This window comes from Oncorhynchus mykiss, chromosome 3 (assembly GCF_057628025.1).
Source record: "Oncorhynchus mykiss isolate SJ-2025 chromosome 3, ASM5762802v1, whole genome shotgun sequence".
In the NCBI taxonomy this organism is placed as follows: Eukaryota; Metazoa; Chordata; class Actinopteri; order Salmoniformes; family Salmonidae; genus Oncorhynchus; species Oncorhynchus mykiss.
In genome coordinates, this window is record NC_143024.1 from 86,462,757 (window position 1) to 86,485,585 (window position 22,829).

The 22,829-nt window shown below is 44.6% G+C and overlaps 1 protein-coding gene across 9 annotated transcripts in view; it reads left to right on the forward strand.

Annotated features, from left to right (window-relative positions):
• LOC110504760 (lysine-specific demethylase 6A) overlaps positions 1-22,829 on the forward strand; it is a 90,734-nt gene that overhangs the window by 9,171 nt on the left and 58,734 nt on the right. For 6 of the 9 annotated variants that reach the window (XR_016494860.1, XM_036975180.2, XM_036975182.2 and 3 more), the window contains 3 exons: positions 1,858-1,916; positions 5,302-5,346; positions 8,310-8,430. Coding sequence is in view for 5 of the 9 variants with exons in the window: in XM_036975180.2 (XP_036831075.2) it covers positions 1,858-1,916; positions 5,302-5,346; positions 8,310-8,430 (225 nt within the window). In the remaining 4 variants the exon portion in view is untranslated. The remainder of the gene's footprint in view (positions 1-1,857; positions 1,917-5,301; positions 5,347-8,309; positions 8,431-22,829) is intronic. The other 3 variants (XM_036975181.2, XM_036975183.2, XM_090230386.1) reach the window with 1 other exon arrangement.

The window sequence follows — 22,829 nt, forward strand, 5'->3', positions numbered from 1 at the left end:
ACTGGGAGTCTGGGCTGCATCAGTTATGCTGCACACAAGTTCAACTCTAATAATGCATGTAGAAAATGTTGAAAATATTTAATTACTGTTCGCAAAACAATGTCCATTATATAACTTTATTCATTCACTTCATCTCCCCCGCCTCACCTCTTTCCCAGTCAAGATCATCTTAGTTTGAGCCTCACTGTCTGTCTGTCTGAGATGTCATGGGTCTTAAAGAGACAGTGCAGACTTTTATAAAATAACAGATTGCTTCTTCTATGCAGATGTTGTTGATCAATAAAATAAGTCCCAAATGGAAAGGAAACACTTTTTCAAATTGACTGTGTGATTTATATAATTGATTCATTAATGCATACATTCAAATCTAAAAAGTCAAATGTAATGATATTGACCTCGTGTGGAAACCCTCAGGTATGCTGTCTGTCTGATCCTCTCTCCTCCTAACTCCTCAGCCATGCTGTCTGTCTGATCCTCTCTCCTCCTAACTCCTCAGCCATGCTGTCTGTCTGATCCTCTCTCCTCCTAACTCCTCAGCCATGCTGTCTGTCTGATCCTCTCTCCTCCTAACTCCTCAGCCATGCTGTCTGTCTGATCCTCTCTCCTCCTAACTCCTCAGCCATACTGTCTGTCTGATCCTCTCTCCTCCTAACTCCTCAGCCATGCTGTCTGTCTGATCCTCTCCTCTCTCCTAAACTCCTCAGCCATACTGTCTGTCTGATCCTCTCTCCTCCTAACTCCTCAGCCATACTGTCTGTCTGATCCTCTCTCCTAACTCCTCAGTCATGCTGTCTGTCTGATCTTCTCTGTTTGTCTGATCCTCCTAACTCCTCAGCCATACTGTCTGTCTGATCCTCTCCTCTCTCCTAACTCCTCAGCCATGCTGTCTGTCTGATCCTCTCCTCTCTCCTAACTCCTCAGCCATACTGTCTGTCTGATCCTCTCTCCTCCTAACTCCTCAGCCATGCTGTCTGTCTGATCCTCTCCTCCTAACTCCTCAGCCATGCTGTCTGTCTGATCCTCTCTCCTCCTAACTCCTCAGCCATGCTGTCTGTCTGTTCCTCTCTGTCTGTCGGATCCTCTCTCCTTCTAACTCCTCAGCCATGCTGTTGGTCTGATCTGCTCTCTTGTTTTCTGGTTGATTGGTATGTCTGTATGAGTAGGAGGTTCTGTGCTTAGAGGCTTTCGGTTGTGACTGATACCGGTACTACAGTGTCATGTGAAACTATGGCACAATGGTAACCTCAAAGGTGAATTACTGAGACACAATGGTAACCTCTGAAAGGTGAATTACTGGGACACAATGGTAACCTCTGAATTTAGGCCTCTACTCTGCCATTGACCTTATGGGCATAGAATGCACTTTAATCCTGAGAGGGATGAGGACTAGGCCAACTGAACACTTTCCATTTAGATGAGTCAGTCAGGACTGTATGTTAGTGATATCAATCCCTCCAGGATTGCGTTATCATTTTTTGTGGGAAAAATCAACAATTCCCTTCATATTAGGCTATGCGAGGGCCTGCAAACTTGACTAGTCACGGCACTATTTCCTCATAAAACAGTAAAATCATAATTTTTATTGCAATGCAGAAAATGTCAATTTGCACTGCAAAATTAAGTGTCCCCTTCTCTGCAAAAATCACAACAAAATCCCAGCTAAATCCTATAGGGACTGTGAAGTGTCCTTTATTTTTTTGTTGAAACTTGACTGAGCAATCAGTGTTGTTCAGACAGTATCTTTAAAAAAAAAAAAAAAAAAAAAAAAAAAAAATTCCATTTCATTTTTTTACCAATGCCGTTTGAGAAATAGACTAAATGTTCCTGCCACTAATGGTTTTTTCTCCCTCTCCCAAGAATGCAGGCTTTTTATATGGCCTTGGTTTGGTCTACTTCCATTACAACACATTTCACTGGTAAGTACGCATCCACACTATTTTCCTTTGGACTGTAGTGTGTTTTTATTAGCTTGGCCTCGTGGATCTGTGTAGTGATACACAGGCTATATAGTACATTACATTTGTGTAGCCATTGTATGTTCCTTACTGTGTGTATGTTTTCATTGAACCCTGGTGGGATTGACTGTTGAACAGTCAATTATGCTTCTTTCATTCTATAAACTCATAGTTTAAAGTCCAATAACATTTTATTGGTCACATACACATGGTTAGCAGATGTTTAGCAAAATGCTTGTGCTTCTAGTTCTGACAGTGCAGTAATATCTAACAAGTAATATAACAATTCCCCAACAACTACCTAATACACACAAATCTAAATGGGTGAATGAGAATATGTACATGTAAGTATATGGATGAGCAATGGCTGAGCCGCATAGACAAGGTGCAGTAGATGGTATAAAATACAGTATATAGATGTGATATGAGTAATGTAAACATTATTACAGTGGTATTATTTAAATTGGCATTGTTTAAAGTGACTAGTGATCCATTTATTAAGTGTCCAGTGATTGGGTCTCAAAGTAGGCAACAGCCTCTCTGTGTTGGTGATGGCTGTTTAGCAGTCTGATGGCCTTAGCCTGTTTTTCATTCTCTCTGTAAATTCTGTTTATCAGTGCTGCCATTCCTTTGTACGACACTTGTTTTTCTAAGAATGTTGCTATTTACTGCCTCTGTCAATTGTAGGTCAGACATAGCCCAGAATACTACTTAGAGTAGATATAGAAGATTTGATATGCAGCGAGACTAGAGCCTGTTTGAGAGGGGGGGGGGGGGGGGGGGGATGAGGAAGTTAGGTAGCTGACAGTTCAGGGAAAGGAAATCCTTTTACGTTCATACACTCAAGAGCTTAAGTTACAATCATGAAAAGGTTAAAGCGTGGGGAGAGGGTGTAGTGTGAAATGGGGGTGCGACCAGTCTCAACGTCAACAGTGAAGAGGCGATTCCGGGATGCAGGCCTTCTAGGCAGAGTTCCTCTGTCTAGTGTCTTATTTTGGCCATCTTAATATTTTCTTTTTATTGGCCAGTCTGAGATATAGCTTTTCTTTGCAACTCTGCCTAAGAGGCCAGCATCCTGGAGTCGCCTCTTCACTGTTGACGTCGAGACTGGTGTTTTACGGGTACTATTTAATAAAGCCACCAGTTGAAGACTTGTGAGGCATCTGTTTCTCAAACTAGACACTCTAATGTACTTGTCCTCTTGCTCAGTTGTACACCGGGGCCTCTTCTCTTTCTATTCTGGTTAGAGCCAGTTTGTGCTATTGTGAAGTTAGTAGTACACAGCATTGTACAAGAGCTTCAGTTTCTTGGCAATTTCTCACATGAAATAGTCTTCATCTCCCAGAACAAGAATAGACTGACAGGTTTCAGAAGAAACTAGCTTTTCTTTCATGAACAAGGCTATTTCTAAGTGACCACAAACTTTTGAACAGTAGTGTATATAAGACTCATGAGAAGTGGGAGAAGAATAGAATATGACGTTCATCTAAACTGGGAGGGGGAAATTATTGTCTAAACACCCAGCAATGATGGTGAATATGCACAGTGCTCACTCACCGGGAATATGGTCGATGCTTTCCACTGGTGCCAATAAGATGGGCTATAGGCCTACTGTTGTTCGATCAATTAAGTTGATGTGTTTTTTTAAAATTGTGTTCTCTTTACAGCAAGAGCCATTTGCTTTCCAAACGTATGTTTTTTCACGATTACATTTTTTAAATATTGCAATATGCCTGGCTGGGCCTCTACTTTTCGCTGACAGTTGCAACTCAACAATCGTCTATTTGGTATAACTCACGCACGTTGCCCAAATTACATGCGCTGCCTGCCTTCCAACTGTAGGCAATGCGGTTTAAAACAAGCTAATGATCCTCTGTGTTCAAATCATGCTTTAGTAGTCTATGTTGAATGATTGTATTTATGTATAGACAGAAGTAGGCTATATAATTACTTGGGGAAAGCTTCCCCTAACTTTATGGACGCGGCGCCTATGATCCTATGTCAAGCTACTATTCCCCCATAGTAGAAAAGTTGACCTATTCAATTGGTCAACTTGTCGAGAAAGAAATAACCCAAACAGACTCTAAGACAGTTGTGGGACGATAGATCCCAAATTCATACAACCAGTAGGTCTAGACTACATTAAAAAAAAAAATACTTAAAAAGCAATGAATCTGATCAGAACATTTAGCTTAAAATGTTGATAAACTATCATTTATTAAAATGATTAGCGCACAAGGAAGTAGGCTACGCTCAAGTGTGCATTTGGCTACTGGACAATGAAAGCAAGTTGAAAACCAATAGAAACTGGCTACTGGACAATGAAAGCAAGTTGAAAACCAATAGAAACTGGCTACTGGACAATGAAAGCTAGTTGAAAACCAATAGAAATAGCCTACTGGTTTCAAAGGCTTTTGGAAGTCTTTATAAAACTATTGCCTCCCACGGATATGGTCGCGTTTTGCCTAGGCTACTTTGAAACGAGGTTAAACATGCCTCATATGTAGTGAATCGTTCAAGTAAAAAAATGAAGTAGCTATATGTTTTAAAAATGCCTGCAGCCTCCAGCTCGTTGTCTAAGCATTTGAATGGTGAATGAGAAGCACACTTTGTAATCATGGCCCCCAAAAACTTTTTTTAACACACGATTGCATCTAGAAATGTTGTGCTATGATTGGGCTTATAAAAGTGTTGTCTGATGGGCTTTTGCCTTCTGTCTGTCTGTATGCTGTGTGCATGTGATACATAACGAAGATGCATAATGAATACACACCAATTTGGTTCCTTTAAATTATGCAAATTAACTCGTAGACAGATTTACATCAACTGCTATTTCCATCGATGAATAGGCTAAAAAGCATTATTTTGCAATGGGATGTTATTTTTCTCCTGGGCAATTTTATTTGTCTGCTCACACTTTGCTTCTGCAGTGTGGTGCTCTGTGTGTGGAATCCAGTGTCCAGTCTTCGTTATCTGTCTCAGCCAGGTAACCAGTTACCAGACCCTGCTGTGTTGTTAACAGTACTGTGTCTCGCTCTCTTCACATGCTTACCTCACTGTTTTCTACCCCTTTCCAAGCCTGTAAAGTGTATGGGACGAGCGACTACCACAGATGCCACTATAACCGAAATAAGCCTAACTAAATCACAAAATAAAAAATACCCCGGAAGCTTTTTACCAAAATACTCTCCCTCCCCATATACCTATTATAGGGAATATATTACTATACTTTAGAGTTGAAGTTGGGATCTTGTTGAGTAAGTACTTTGCTGTGTAGTGGTGTTAGGCATCTGTGGCATTGCCTGATATTTATTGACTACTGTAGGTGCCCTTTCTCCCTGTCTAGGTCAGTGCAGCCCTCCTCCTCAGAGGCCCAGGCAGGACAGAGAAGGTAGGCCCGCTATGTTGGTTTCCATTTGGAGAAATTCTGCTAGAATGTGTCTTTGACGCAACTTGATGCCATCTTGAATCTACATGTTGTCTAGGTAGTCATTATGCATCTACATTTGAGTAATTCCATAGAGAATAATGCAGCTAGGAAGGTCATATTGCCCTGACTAGGAGCCGTCTTGAATCTACATGCTGTAAAGCCAAGTCGGACCATCACGGTAGAGAACTCCAGTGTCGCCCTCCCAGAGTGCAAAGAAACTTGCCGTGTCCCTGGAGAAACACCCTGTCGTTCTCTGCAAACATCGAAGCAGTGACCTGCTCCTGCAGTTTTATGCTCTACAACATCCGTAGAGTAAGACCCTACCTCACACAGGAAGTAGCACAGGTCCTAATCCAGTCTGGACTACTGCAACTCACTGTTGGCTGGGCCATCAAACCCATGCAAGTTCGCCTGGTCTTTAACCTTCCTAAGTTCTCTGTCACCCTGCTCCTCCGTACACTCTGGTGTACACTCTGGTTCTAGAGAGCTACAGGGCTGGACTAGTAGAGCAGTAGTCTGGATCTAGAGAGCTACAGGGCTGGACTAGTAGAGCAGCAGTCTGGTCCTAGAGAGCTACAGGGCTGGACTAGTAGAGCAGTAGTCTGGTTCTAGAGAGCTACAGGGCTGGACTAGTAGAGCAGTAGTCTGGTTCTAGAGAGCTACAGGGCTGGACTAGTAGAGCAGTAGTCTGGATCTAGAGAGCTACAGGGCTGGACTAGTAGAGCAGCAGTCTGGTCCTAGAGAGCTACAGGGCTGGACTAGTAGAGCAGTAGTCTGGTTCTAGAGAGCTACAGGGCTGGACTAGTAGAGCAGTAGTCTGGTCCTAGAGAGCTACAGGGCTAGACTAGTAGAGTGGTGGGACATATTCCCTACATTAGATAATACAACAGGATTTTGTCAGTAATAGCATAATTCTAGTATTATTGGGGTTCAGTCAGAGAACACTTTGCATTGTTTAATGTTCTCCCTCTGTCTCTACCAGTCTGTCTGGCCTGGGGACTGTTTAATGTTATGCCTCTGTCTCTACCAGTCTGTCTGGCCTGGGGACTGTTTAATGTTATGCCTCTGTCTCTACCAGTCTGTCTGGCCTGGGGACTGTTTAATGTTCTCCCTCTGTCTACCAGTCTGTCTGGCCTGGGGACTGTTTAATATTATGCCTCCTGTCTCTACCAGTCTGTCTGGCCTGGGGACTGTTTAATGTTATGCCCCTGTCTCTACCAGTCTGTCTGGCCTGGGGACTGCTTAATGTTCTCCCTCTATCTCTACCAGTCTGTCTGGCCTGGGGACTGTTTAATGTTATGCCTCTGTCTCTACCAGTCTGTCTGGCCTGGGGACTGTTTAATGTTATGCCTCTGTCTCTACCAGTCTGTCTGGCCTGGGGACTGTTTAATGTTCTCCCTCTGTCTCTACCAGTCTGTCTGGCCTGGGGACTGTTTAATGTTATGCCTCCTGTCTCTACCAGTCTGTCTGGCCTGGGGACTGTTTAATGTTATGCCCCTGTCTCTATCAGTCTGTCTGGCCTGGGGACTGTTTAATGTTATGCCTCCTGTCTCTACCAGTCTGTCTGGCCTGGGGACTGTTTAATGTTATGCCCCTGTCTCTATCAGTCTGTCTGGCCTGGGGACTGTTTAATGTTATGCCTCCTGTCTCTACCAGTCTGTCTGGCCTGGGGACTGTTTAATGTTATGCCTCTGTCTCTACCAGTCTGTCTGGCCTGGGGACTGTTTAATGTTATGCCCCTGTCTCTATCAGTCTGTCTGGCCTGGGGACTGTTTAATGTTATGCCTCCTGTCTCTACCAGTCTGTCTGGCCTGGGGACTGTTTAATGTTATGCCTCCTGTCTCTACCAGTCTGTCTGGCCTGGGGACTGTTTAATGTTATGCCCCTGTCTCTATCAGTCTGTCTGGCCTGGGGACTGTTTAATGTTATGCCTCCTGTCTCTACCAGTCTGTCTGGCCTGGGGACTGTTTAATGTTATGCCTCCTGTCTCTATCAGTCTGTCTGGCCTGGGGACTGTTTAATGTTATGCCCCTGTCTCTACCAGTCTGTCTGGCCTGGGGACTGTTTAATGTTATGCCTCTGTCTCTACCAGTCTGTCTGGCCTGGGGACTGTTTAATGTTATGCCTCTGTCTCTACCAGTCTGGTTTTCTGTTAGCTTGTCTGCTGTGCACTCATTTTCACTGCCAATCTGTTCCAGCCTAGAGAAGCTAATGTGCCTACCACTCTGGAAGGAAGGAAGGAATGAATAAGAGAGAGGGATGGAGGGATGAAGGATTGGAACAGGGAAAGGAGGGGGAGGGGGAGTGAGGCCAATGGGTTCAGAATGCTTATCCTGTGAGTTTGTGTGTAGTGAGATCAGTGTTTCTACTGTCGTCTCTCGTGCTGTGGCCCTGACATGCGATAGCCTTTGTTTTCACAACTGCACTGTGAGTGGATTTGTTTTGTTTGTGTAGGTTCCTGTAATTGTTTGTGTATGTGTTGAATATGGGTGTTTGTATATCAGAGGGGTGAAGCAGTAGAGTGGGTCAGGTTTATTTTGCAGCCTATATAGTTTGTTTATGTGGTTTACATCAGTGTTGTTATGGATGGGGGTTATGTTGCCAAGGTAACAGCTCTGCTTGCTCTCTTGCTTCTGTTCATTCTCTCTCATTCTCTGTGGCTCAATCCAGAGATGCTCTAGCAAGGCAAAGAGCTGCAGGACTCTTCTACGCCTCTGAATGTAAAATACAAATGTATTGTACAATAGTAGGAGCATGTCAAGGTTTTTGTTCCTCGATTTTTATCCCAGAAAAAAAGCAGCCTCATTTAACATATCGTTATTTCTACACATTTTTGCTTTTGTGAATTCGTTTTTTTTTTGTGTGTGTGTGTGTTTGTTCCATCCTATGTTTAATGCTCTCGTCCTGTTTCTCTCTGTATGCAGGGCGATAAAAGCATTTCAGGATGGGCTCTATATTGACCCCAGTTTCTCCCGAGCCACAGAGATCCACATGAGACTGGGCCTCATGTTTAAAGGCAACACCAATTACGAGTCCAGTCTGAAGGTATGTACTATTAAAGGGCTGATCCCAGTTAGTCGACTGCATTTGATTTTTAGTCTCTATCACTTCCCCATTACATGTAACCAGTAGTACGTTTACCGTAATTCCTATCATTTCTAATCTACGTTTGTTTAGATTATGGTAATTTATGTTAATGCATTCAATTTATTATTATTTTAATTATTCCAGTCTTACCGTTCACATTGTTGGAGTGGACACAGTGTTTTCAGAGTGCACAACCCATGCTACGCTTGCAAGAAACACGTTTTTGTTTATTTTCATTCCATTTACAAGTTTTGTCAATTCAATTTAGTCACTATGTTTAGTTTGGAGCGATTCTGTCAATGTTGAGTAAGGACGCGTACCTGATTATGCATAGAAGTATATAGGCTACCTGGGCTGCGAGCAAATGTATATGGGGATGTGATGGTGTTTCTGATTTGCTTCACCTACCACCACTAATGACCTGTGGAGCTTCTCAGAGTAATGTTTTCTTCACCTCAAACATCAAGCAAACAAAGTCTGTTTTTACATCCATTGAGAATGAAAACCAATTCCTCAATGTATTTGAAAAGTCTTTCCAGCGCTCTCCTTTTCAAAAACCTCTCAGCGTGAAAGAGAAAAATGTCATGTTCTGATCCAGTGGAAACATCATAGAACAGGCCTACCTGATTACTTCTTATCAGTGCTTGACTTGGACTGAAATAGGTTCCGGTAGTGATGCACCGATATGACATTTTTAGCCGATACCGATATCTGATATTTTCCTTGCCAACAAAAAGATACCGATAACTTATATTTAAAATTTTAGCTGCCTTTGAAGCATTCTAGTACAGTTAAATAGTTAACACACACACATGGACACAGCGGTCTAAGGCACTGCATCTCAGTGCTAGAGGCGTCACTACAGTCCCTGGTTTGAATCCAGGCTTTATCACATCCGGCTGTGATTGGGAGTCCCATAGGGTGCCGCACAATTGGCCCACCATCGTCCGGGTTTGGCTGGGGTAGGTTGTCATTGTAAACAAGAATTTATTCTTAATTGTCTTGCCTAGTTAAATAAAGGTTACACACACACACTGACCAAAAAGTTATTTTGTTGCCATTTACGTATGTCCCCATTACCAGTAATACATCATCAAAACCTATTTCTTTCACTTTACTTCCTGTGCTGTTTTGTTGTTCATTTGTTCAGTTGTTTCATTCTCAACCAGGATTTCTATGGGAACGCTGTTTGGGTCTTTGCGTGTCAAAAAATATACATGTTAAATAACACTATTTGACGTGTCAGATAAGCTTGTTGACCAATCAGGACCTGAATATGGCTGCACGTCACATAACAATTTAACGCATTCATACATTTCTTACGTAGTTATTACACATTGATTACACTATCACTCGTATTTCACGTCACAATGATTCATTGATACATATGCCTTGATGATGGTAAAGTTGTCTCGCGCACGTACAGTGCTGGTCATAAAAAAAAGAAGCTAGCTCATTGACGCAAACAATGTTCTTCCCCAGAAACAGCAAAACGGCAATCTAGGTGTCATCATCTAAAAAAAAAACGAATTTAGAAGACAGTTCTTATTTGATTAATGGTGGTTGGACCCATCTATGTGAAGCTAGACACAATACGGATTAGTCACAATAGTGGAGTTTGCAGTTAGCCATCAAAATAAAAGTATGACATAATTCTATCTTTTGTATTAATTTGTATCACTGTCTATGTCATACTTTTATTTTGAAGGCAAACCACAAATTCCTCTATTGTGCCTAATCCTTATTGTGAGCAAATCAAGTGCACTATAAATCTACCGCTGGCATAAAAGAAAGCCACAGCAAAGTTGATCACTTTCAACACTTAATATTTTTTTTTACAAGACATGAAATGTTCTTCCTATTTCCACTCAGTGCTACATCACTCACTGCAGCAGTAATGAATGATCGGAGAAGTGTATCATTAGGCATGTGTTATTATTATTATTGGCTTGGGTCTTTTTTTTTAGAATATCAACAATATCGCGAATGTCAACATATCTAGATCTCTGCCTCTCTCTTGAGTCATTTTGTCTTATTTCATCAAACCGTAAGCTTAAAGAATCAGACCAGCTTAATGCATATCGTTGATTCTATTAAAAACACATAGGGTGTGTCTATATATGTAAAAATACACTTTTAAAAATGTAAACCAATCGATTGGTTGAAAGAACAGACAACTTTTGGTCGACCAAGATTTTCTTTAGTCAGGGACAGCCTGCTGCTGTATAAGCCTAGGTATGTATCAGTGCTCTCCTTTATGACAGTCAATGTCTCCTATTTCACAGAACGATCTTCCCTACAGGAGTATGTGTAGAAAAGAATAGCCTGTTTGGTGGGTGTGTAGGCCTGTCTGGTGCCATTGACACTATAAGCTAGGGTGGATCTCTGTGTCTTTTCTCCTCTGTGACAGTGATACGTCTGAATGTATACTTTGTTCTGCTTTGTTTTGTCCAGACCAGACACACGCACCTGAGGGCTTCTGAACCAGACAGGGTTAGAGCTGCCATGCATTGGATAGGGCTAGGGGTTGAATGGTGCTATTATTACCAGCAGAGCTCAGAGAGGAGGAGCATGTAGTAGACTGTATGAGTCTAACATGGAATATGGAACGGTGGGTTTTCATGGAATGTGGAACAATGGGTTTACATGGAATGTGGGACGGTGGGTTTACATGGAATGTGGGACGGTGGGTTTACATGGAATGTGGGATGGTGGGTTTACATGGAGTGTGGAACAATGGGTTTACATGGAATGTGGAACAATGGGTTTACATGGAGTGTGGAACAATGGGTTTACATGGAATGTGGAACAATGGGTTTACATGGAGTGTGGAACAATGGGTTTACATGGAATGTGGAACAATGGGTTTACATGGAATGTGGAACAATGGGTTTACATGGAATGTGGAACAATGGGTTTACATGGAATGTGGAACAATGGGTTTACATGGAGTGTGGGACGGTGGGTTTACATGGAATGTGGAACAATGGGTTTACATGGAATGTGGAACAATGGGTTTACATGGAATGTGGAACGGTGGGTTTACATGGAGTGTGGGACGGTGGGTTTACATGGAATGTGGAACAATGGGTTTACATGGAATGTGGAACAATGGGTTTACATGGAATGTGGAACAATGGGTTTACATGGAATGTGGAACAATGGGTTTACATGGAACGTGGAACAATGGGTTTACATGGAATGTGGAACAATGGGTTTACATGGAATGTGGAACAATGGGTTTACATGGAATGTGGAACAATGGGTTTACATGGAGTGTGGAACAATGGGTTTACATGGAATGTGGAACAATGGGTTTACATGGAATGTGGAACAATGGGTTTACATGGAATGTGGAACAATGGGTTTACATGGAATGTGGAACAATGGGTTTACATGGAGTGTGGGACGGTGGGTTTACATGGAATGTGGAACAATGGGTTTACATGGAATGTGGAACAATGGGTTTACATGGAATGTGGAACGGTGGGTTTACATGGAGTGTGGGACGGTGGGTTTACATGGAATGTGGAACAATGGGTTTACATGGAATGTGGAACAATGGGTTTACATGGAATGTGGAACAATGGGTTTACATGGAATGTGGAACAATGGGTTTACATGGAATGTGGAACAATGGGTTTACATGGAATGTGGAACAATGGGTTTACATGGAATGTGGAACAATGGGTTTACATGGAATGTGGAACAATGGGTTTACATGGAATGTGGAACGGTGGGTTTACATGGAGTGTGGGACGGTGGGTTTACATGGAATGTGGAACGGTGGGTTTACGTGGAATGTGGAACGGTGGGTTTACATGGGACGGTGAGTTTACATGGAATGTGGAACGGTGGGTTTACATGGAATGTGGAACGGTGGGTTTACGTGGAGTGTGGAACGGTGGGTTTACATGGAGTGTGGGACAGTGGGTTTACATGGAATGTGCAGCGGTGGGTTTACATGGAATGTGGAACGGTGGGTTTACGTGGAACGGTGGGTTTACATGGAATGGGGGACGGTGGGTTTACATGGAATGTGGAACGGTGGGTTTACGTGGGACGGTTGGTTTACATGGAATGTGGGACGGTGGGTTTACATGGAATTTGGGACGGGGGGTTTACAAGGAATTTGGGACGGTGGGTTTACATGGAATGTGGAACGGTGGGTTTACATGGAATGTGGAACGGTGGGTTTACGTGGGACGGTGGGTTTACATGGAATGTGGGACGGTGGGTTTACATGGAATGTGGAACGGTGGGTTTACATGGAATGTGGAACGGTGGGTTTACATGGAATGTGGGACGGTGGGTTTACGTGGGACGGTTGGTATTACATGGAGTGTGGGACGGTGGGTTTACATGGAGTGTGGGACGGTGGGTTTACATGGAATGTGGGACGGTGGTTTTACATGGGACGGTGGGTGTACATGGAGTGTGGAACGGGGGGTTTTGCATGCTATGTGGAACTAAGTATAAACTCTGACAGTCTATTAGCTAGAAAGGTATCATGGCGGTGGAGAGAACATCTTGCTGTTGTAAAGCACATTTTCTGCAATTCTATAAATGTTCCCATTGAGCTAAGAGAAAATGAGGCGTTTTTAAGCACATTTTTGGAAATTCTACCCATTTTGGCATGGAGACAAGGGACCATTTTGCAGTTAAAGCTAATTTCCCCCAATTCAATGCATTTTGCCATGGCTAATGTTGTTCCTCTTCCTCTGAACTAAATCAATGTGCATGTTCCCTGAATGTTCTATTCTCCCTGACTGTCCAGATTGTATTTGATTGTTAGTTCTCAGAGATGGTATTATAAAAATATATATATGTAGTTCAGTGTACTTTTTATCTGGTTTTGGTTGTTTAAGTTGACAAACTGTTTGTACATTCTGAAAATTACCAGTAAGTCGGCCCACCTAAGAATTATCTATACAGAAAAAACCCTGTAATTAACTCCATATTAAAGGGATAGTTTGAGATTTTGTCAATGAATCCCTTTATCTGCTTCCCCAGAGTTGGATGAACAGGAATAGCTAGCATGATAACTTTCTTCATTCTGGACGCAGAGACATATAAGTGGTATCCACGATGGTATTCTGTTGCAGCTAGCGGTATTTATAAAATAATGTTTTTTACATGGACAAATCCCTACAAATATTTTTTCAATAGTGGACACAGTTTGAAAACCCCATGCGCTAGGCTACTTACCATGTAACTATGGATTTGCATGCTATATGGAACTATGAATTTGCATGCAGTATATTGGATTAGGGGAATAGTCCTCAGGGATCTGTCCAATAGAGGTAGACCGATTTTATGATTTTTCAGCGCCGATAACGATTATTGGAGGACCAAAAAAGCCGATACCGATTAATAGGATGATTTTTTTAAATGTTTTATTTATTTGTAATAATGACAATTACAACAATACTGAATGAACACTTATTTTAACTTAATATAATACATCAATAAAATCAATTTAGCCTCAAATAAACAATTAAACATGTTCAATTTGATTTAAACAATGCAAAAACAAAGTGTTAGAGAAGAAAGTGAAAGCGCAATATGTAAGAAAGCTGACGTTTCAGTTCCTTGTTCAGAATATGAGAACATATGAAAGCTGGTGGTTCCTTTTAACATGAGTCTTCAATATTCCCAGGCAAGAAGTTTTAGGTTGTAGTTATTATAGGAATTATAGGACTATTTCCCTCTATACCATTTGTATTTCATTAACCTTTGACTATTGGATGTTCTTATAGGCACTTTAGTATTACCAGTGTAACAGTATAGCATCCGTCCCTCTCCTCGCTCCTCCCTGGGCTCGAACCAGCAACACAACGGCAACAGCCACCATCGAAGCAGCGTTACCCATGCAGAGCAAGGGGAACAACTACTAGAAGGCTCAGAGCGAGTGTCGTTTGAAACGCTATTAGCACGCGCTAACTAGCTAGCCATTTCACTTCGGTTACACCAGCCTCATCTAGGGAGTTGATAGGCTTGAAGTCATAAACAGCGCAATGCTTGACGCACAATGAAGAGCTGCTGGCAAAACGCACGAAAGTGCTGTTCGAATGAATGTTTACACGCCTGCTTCTGCCTACCACCGCTCAGTCAGATACTTAGATACTTCTATGCTCAGTCTGATTATATGCAACGCAGGACACGCTAGATAATATCTAGTAATATCATCAACCATGTGTAGTTAACTAGTGATTATGATTGATTGATTGTTTTTATAAGATAAGTTTGATGTTAGCTAGCAACTTACCTTGGCTTACTGCATTCGCGTAACAGGCAGTCTCTTTGTGGAGGGCACAAGGACTAGTTAACTGTAAGGTTGCAAGATTATATCCCCCGAGCTGACAAGGTGAAAATCTGTCATTCTGCCCCTGAACGAGGCAGTTAACCCACCGTTCCTAGACCGTCATTGAAAATAACAATGTGTTCTTAACTGACTTGCCTAGTTGATTAAATAAAGGTGTCATTTTTTTAAACTTGAAATCGGCCTTAATTAATCGGCCATTCCGATTAATCGGTCGACCTCGACTGTCCAAATAAGGCTGCTTCAGCTACCACTCTCCCTCTCAGCATGTTGTATTCCATCACTCTAGGCCTAGACAGTGACCTAATCTAAATTACTGGCTGTGTTAGCTGTGGATGGATACACATGTTGTTATGGAGACTCTGGGTTTTCTCAGGACTGGGGAGATGGCCAGCGAGGGACATCCTACCCTGGGAGAGGAGAGGAACAGGCCAGTTGTCTGTCTCTGGTTCTGCACTGGCTTCCCGTTGATTGGCTGCTGATGGCCTATCAGCTCTGTGGAACACTTGTGTGTGTTTGTGCAGCACTGGATTCATGAGGCTACCGTGTGTGTGTGCAAACAGTATTATTGAGCTGCTACACACATGCTGCACGTCCTCTCTCTTCCTCAGTCACACACACACTGGCCCAGTTATCTACACAGAGAGAGCAGGAGGAGGTGTGAGCATATAGAAAATAGTAGGAGGGGAGGAGAGATGGAGAGGGTACGAGCAGACAATGGAAGGGAGGCTGAGTGGTGAGAGGGTACGAGCAGACAATGGAAGGGAGGCTGAGTGGTGAGAGGGTACGAGCAGACAATGGAAGGGAGGCTGAGTGGTGAGAGGGTACGAGCAGACAATGGAAGGGAGGCTGAGTGGTGAGAGGGTAAAGGAGGGGAGAGGGTAAAGGAGGGGTGGTGCATACGGCCTAGTGGAAGTGGTTTCCCTCCCTCCTGAAAGAGGGAGGGGGGAGAGGCAAGTTGGCTGGATAGAGAAAAGGCATAGAGACGGTTTGTATTTTCATGTAAATGAAATCAATGAGCCAACCTATGGAAATATCCAGTCATTTAGCATAAATGGATGTGCTTTTGACACCACATGCTACTGTATCTACAACAAACACACCCACTCAGTCACTCTCTCAGCAGGTGCTAATGTAGGCAGTGAGGGAGACCGAAGGAGAGGGTTAGGGATCACTAGAGGAATTGATTAGTACATATTAGTCAGCTGATGAGGATCCATCTTCCTGGGGAGTGAGGGAAAGGGAGATCCTCTACTGCAGCCATCTGCTGAATAGTAATCAGTGACACCGAGAGGGGGAGATCCTCTACTGCAGCAGTCTGGAGAGCTGTAGAGAGGGAGGGAGAGAAGGGGAAAGGAAGTGCTGTAGAGGGAGAGAAGGGGCAAGGATGAGCTCTAGTGAGCTGTAGAGGGAGAGAAGGGGCAAGGAGGAGCTGTAGAAGGAGAGAAGGGGCAAGGAGGAGCTGTAGAGAGCTGCTGGAAGATATTATGATGTTTCAGGGAGGTCCTGCATCGTACAGAAGGTTTGGCATGCATGGTAAGAGTATTGTTTGTGTTTTGGTCTAGTGATACATTTTCCATGTTGAGTGTGTGTGACTTTGAAGATGTGTTTGTTTGTTCCAGGTATATCTCCTCAGTGTGTGTGAGATTAGCTGAACTGTGACTTACACTCTGCCAGCTCTGACTGAGGTGTGGGGGAAGGAGGTTGGCTGAGGGAGCCTGATTTTTATCTGCCTAACATTGACAAGTGACTCTGTGTGAGACACCGTTAAGTATGTTTATTTTAGACAGGTGCCTCTGTTGTTATTTTTGATGAGGTGTTATGCCTTATCTCTTTGATTTGGGTGACAGTCCTTTGTTTCCAGTGTTGCATTACCAGTACAGTGTGTGCATATGTTACAGTATGTATTTTATTATAAACTGGGTGGTTTGAGCCCTGAATGCTGATTGGCTGACAGCCATGGTATATCAGACTGTATACCACGGGTATGACAAACATGCATTTTTACTGCTCTAATTATGTTGGTAGCCAGTTTATAACAGCAATAAGGCACCTCGGGAGTTTGTGTCGCGCCTAACAGCCCTTAGCCGTGATATATTGGCCATATACCACACCCCCTCGTGCCTTACTGCTTAATTATACAATGTTCTGTTGGTGTGTCACAGGCTGGTGATGGCAATAAGATGTTGTCTAAGACAGAGTAATAAGGCGTGCTGCAGAACCTGTGATATGTTTTTTTTTTCTTCTTGGAGCTTAAGCATTATTGTCATGGTGTATTTGTGTAGGGGTCAGAGTATCTGAGCTGAGCGGTCGGAAATCAAACTCCAAGCTCATGGAGTGGTGCTTGCGCACAACCTTTCCAACCGCTCTGCTAAAAACCGCTCCTCCGAAGGGGGAAAAAAAAAACTGACGCTCCGAATTTGCTCCATTCATTAAAATCACTCATTTCAAATAGAGACTACCCTCTCAGCGCTCGGAGAGCAGGCCAGCAGTAGAGACTACCCTCTCAGCGCTCGGAGAGCCACTGGGGATGCTAAACAACCTTCGGGCCACTCTTACCAAGCTGGGCAGGGATGTGTTTTCTTATTATTTTTCTCTCTTGGTAGACCTAAGGGTTATTTTACCTAATGTCCTTATCAAAACAGAAAATCTCCTTGAAAGAGATAATATGCCAGGCATATTTGGCTGAAATCAATGGTGGCCTATTGTATAGATAATAGAACAAATGAACAAAACTTTTAGGAGATCTGATTTTTAGTTCAGAAATTCTTTGCTACAATGACACACTAGCTACCCACCTGGTTACTTTATGATATAGCATGTGCACGTACTAAGTACACCATCATGCTTTTGGGATACTTGTCTTTTCAGATTTCACAATGATTATTTAGTTGTGGACACTACATTTCCTCCTCATCTTTGACTACTAACGCATGCTGGGCCATGCATGCCCTGAGCTCGTGAAGTGAAAGTTACTGGAGCGTAATTGGACCGGGCAAGAAGGCCAACACTCCAGCCTTTGGGGAAATTGGCGCCACGCTCCAGTCAAAATTGGGCACGCTCCATTGCTCGCTCCACTCCAGCTTCGCTCTGCTAGTAATACTCTGATAGGGGTGTAGCATGTGCAGGCTTTCGCTCCAGCCCAACACTAACACTTGGTGCCTAAATGTAGGTTGTGGTATCAGGTGTGGTATAGCTCGGCTGGAACAAAAGCTTGTAGCTCTCCAGGATTACTGGGTCATGACCAGAACATGACACTGAAACCAGTAGAGGCCTGAACTACATGTTGAGACTGGGGCCTGTCGCCTACCTCGGGTACACTCACTTCACGAGCTCAGGGCATACCCAGCCCAGCATGCATTTGTGGTCTACTTGTGTTCCGCTAAAGATTAGGAGGACCAAGAGCAAGAGAGGGAGTGTGGTGATGTAGTGTCCACAATTAAAGAATCATTGTGAAATCTGAAAAGACAAGTATCCCAAAAGCATGATGGTGTACTTAGTACGTGCACATGCTATAACATAAAGTAACGAGGTGGGTAGCTATCGAAGTGTGTCATTGTAGCAAAACCAAAAAATCAGATCTCTTAAAAGTTTCATTCATTTTCGTTATATTATCTATACAATAGGCCGCCATTGATTTTGGCCCAATAGGCCTGGCAAGTTACCTCTGAAGAAGCTTTCTGTTTTGATAGGGTTATTTTACCTATAATACTTAATGCCTACCTACAGGGAAAAAAAAACAACTATACATCCCTGCCCAGCCTGGAAAGAGTGGCCAGAATGGTGTTTAGCATTCCCAGTGGCTCTGCAAGCTCTGATATTCTCCCCTGTTGGTCTGTCGCATGAGCCTGAAGCCTCAGACTCTGGCCACACGTTTTTTTTTTTAAATTATTCAAAGGCACTGTAGATGGAGCCTAATAAGGCATTATTAATTTCATTCTAAGTCACAGTTTAGACTCTAATGATTTAATACAACAAAATGTTGAAATAGTGTAGCCTTGAGAATGTTGATCTTCCCATCTGGAAGGTTCTCCCATCTCCACAGAGCAACTCTGGAGGTCTGTCAGTGACCATCTTGGTCACCTCCCTGACCAAGGCCCTTCTCCCGTGATTGCTCAGTTTGGCCGGGCGACCAGCTCAAGGAAGAGTCTTGGTGGTTCAAAACTTCTTCCATTTAAGAATGATGGAGGCCACTGTGTTCTTGGGGACCTTCCTTCAATGCTGTCTGTTTCTCGACACAATCCTGTCTCTGAGCTCCATAGACAATTCCTTCGACCACATGGCTTGGTTTTTGCTCTGACATGCACTGTCAGCTGTGGGAACTTATATAGACAGGTGTGCCTTTCCAAATCATGTCCAATCAATTGCATATACCACAGGTGGACTCCAATCAAGTTGTAGGAACATCTCTCGAATGATCAATGGAAACAGGATGCACCTGAGCTCAAGTTCGAGTCTCATTGCAAAGGGTCTGAATACTTATGTAAATACGCTATTTGTTTCTGATTTTAAATACATTTACAAAAGTCTAAACCCTGTTTTTGCTTTGTCACGATGGTGTATTGTGTGTAAATTAATGAGGAAAACAGTTAATTTAATACATTTTAGAACAAGGCTGGAACTTAACAAAAGGGGGGAAAAAGTCAAGTGGTCTGAATACTTTCGAATACGTTCTATGTAGGGCAGACAATTGACTCATATTCCACATCAATCTGACCATGCAATATTGGGTTACATTACTTTATGTCAAAATATCTATAGATTTAACCGCTTTTGCAGTAAAATAGTTTAACACAAGCATCATTTTGATATATGGGAGACCTTGGTGGAGTTTTGTTATACCTCGGGTAGAGGTATCACATTTTTGTTGGGTGGGGGGGGGGGGGGACTTGCCACTTGCCTGTAGATCGAGCCATCTCCATATCTCCATATCAAATCATATTTTGCACATGTTATTGTGGTTGTAGGGAAAATGCTTGAGCTCCTAGCTCCAACAGTGCAGTAATATATATAACAATACACATCTAAAAGTGAAAGAATGGAACAAAGAAATATATAAATATTAGGACGGGCAATGTCGGAGTGCCATTGACTAAAATACAGTAGAATAGAATACAGTATATACACATGAGATGAGTAAAGCAGCATGTAAACATTATTAAAGTGACCAGTGTTCCATTATTAAAGTGACCAGTGATTCCATGTCTATGTAAATAGGGCAGCAGCCTCTAAGGTGCAGGGTTGAGTAACCGGGTGGATGCCGGCTAGTGATGGCTATTTAACAGTCTGCTGGCCTTGAGAAAGAAGCTGTTTTTCAGTCCCTCGGTCCCAGCTTTGATGCACCTGTGCTGACCTCATTTTCTGGATGATAGCGGGGTGAACAGGCTGTGGCTTGGGTGGTTGATGATCTTTTTAGCATTCCTGTGACATCGGGTGCTGTAGGTGTCCCGGAGGGCAGGCAGTGTGCCCCCAGTGATGCGTTGTGCAGACCGTACCAGCCTCTGGAGAGCCCTGTGGTTATGGGTGGTGCAGACCGTACCAACCTCTGGAGAGCCCTGTGGTTATGGGTGGTGCAGACCATACCAACCTCTGGAGAGCCCTGTGGTTATGGGTGGTGCAGAACGTACCAACCTCTGGAGAGCCCTGTGGTTATGGGTGGTGCACACCGTACCAACCTCTGGAGAGCCCTGCGGTTATGGGTGGTGCACACCGTACCAGCCTCTGGAGAGCCCTGTGGTTATGGGTGGTGCACACCGTACCAGCCTCTGGAGAGCCCTGTGGTTATGGGTGGTGCACACCGTACCAACCTCTGGAGAGCCCTGTGGTTATGGGTGGTGCAGAACGTACCAACCTCTGGAGAGCCCTGTGGTTATGGGTGGTGCACACCGTACCAACCTCTGGAGAGCCCTGCGGTTATGGGTGGTGCACACCGTACCAGCCTCTGGAGAGCCCTGTGGTTATGGGTGGTGCACACCGTACCAGCCTCTGGAGAGCCCTGTGGTTATGGGTGGTGCACACCGTACCAACCTCTGGAGAGCCCTGTGGTTATGGGTGGTGCAGAACGTACCAACTTCTGGAGAGCCCTGTGGTTATGGGTGGTGCAGAACGTACCAACCTCTGGAGAGCCCTGTGGTTATGGGTGGTGCAGAACGTACCAACCTCTGGAGAGCCCTGTGGTTATGGGTGGTGCAGAACGTACCAGCCTCTGGAGAGCCCTGTGGTTATGGGTGGTGCACACCGTACCAACCTCTGGAGAGCCCTGCGGTTATGGGTGGTGCAGAACGTACCAACCTCTGGAGAGCCCTGTGGTTATGGGTGGTGCACACCGTACCAACCTCTGGAGAGCCCTGCGGTTATGGGTGGTGCAGACCGTACCAACCTCTGGAGAGCCTTGCGGTTATGGGTGGTGCAGAACGTACCAACCTCTGGAGAGCCCTGTGGTTATGGGTGGTGCAGACTGTACCAACCTCTGGAGAGCCCTGCGGTTATGGGTGGTGCAGAACGTACCAACCTCTGGAGAGCCCTGTGGTTATGGGTGGTGCAGAACGTACCAACCTCTGGAGAGCCCTGTGGTTATGGGTGGTGCACACCGTACCAGCCTCTGGAGAGCCCTGTGGTTATGGGTGGTGCAGACCGTACCAACCTCTGGAGAGCCCTGTGGTTATGGGTGGTGCACACCGTACCAACCTCTGGAGAGCCCTGTGGTTATGGGTGGTGCAGACCGTACCAACCTCTGGAGAGCCCTGCGGTTATGGGTGGTGCAGAACGTACCAACCTCTGGAGAGCCCTGTGGTTATGGGTGGTGCAGACTGTACCAACCTCTGGAGAGCCCTGCGGTTATGGGTGGTGCACACCGTACCAACCTCTGGAGAGCCCTGCGGTTATGGGTGGTGCAGACTGTACCAACCTCTGGAGAGCCCTGTGGTTATGGGTGGTGCACACCGTACCAGCCTCTGGAAAGCCCTGTGGTTATGGGTGGTGCACACCGTACCAACCTCTGGAGAGCCCTGTGGTTATGGGTGGTGCAGAACGTACCAACCTCTGGAGAGCCCTGTGGTTATGGGTGGTGCAGAACGTACCAGCCTCTGGAGAGCCCTGTGGTTATGGGTGGTGCACACCGTACCAGCCTCTGGAGAGCCCTGTGGTTATAGGTGGTGCAGAACGTACCAACCTCTGGAGAGCCCTGTGGTTATGGGTGGTGCAGACCGTACCAACCTCTGGAGAGCCCTGTGGTTATGGGTGGTGCAGAACGTACCAACCTCTGGAGAGCCCTGCGGTTATGGGTGGTGCAGAACGTACCAACCTCTGGAGAGCCCTGCGGTTATGGGTGGTGCAGTTGCCGTACCAACCTCTGGAGAGCCCTGTGGTTATGGGTGGTGCAGAACGTACCAACCTCTGGAGAGCCCTGCGGTTATGGGTGGTGCACACCGTACCAACCTCTGGAGAGCCCTGTGGTTATGGGTGGTGCACACCGTACCAACCTCTGGAGAGCCCTGTGGTTATGGGTGGTGCAGACCGTACCAGCCTCTGGAGAGCCCTGTGGTTATGGGTGGTGCAGAACGTACCAGCCTCTGGAGAGCCCTGTGGTTATGGGTGGTGCAGTTGCCGTACCAGCCTCTGGAGAGCCCTGTGGTTATGGGTGGTGCAGTTGCCGTACCAGCCTCTGGAGAGCCCTGTGGTTATGGGTGGTGCAGACCGTACCAGCCTCTGGAGAGCCCTGTGGTTATGGGTGGTGCAGTTGCCGTACCAGGCGGTGATAGAATGCTCTCAATTGTGCATCTGTAAAGTTTCTGAGGGTCTTAGGGGCAAAGCAGAATTTCTTCGGTCCCCTGAAGTTGAAGAGGCGCTGTCACGCCTTCTTCACCACACTGTCTCTGTAGGTGGACCATTTCAGATCGTCAGTGATGTGTACGCCGAGGAACTTGAAGCTTTCCACCTTCTTCGCTGCTGTCCCGTCAATATGGATAGAGGCATGCTCCCTCTGTTGTTTCCTGAAGTCCACAATCAGCTCCTTTGTTTTGTTGACGTCTAGAGA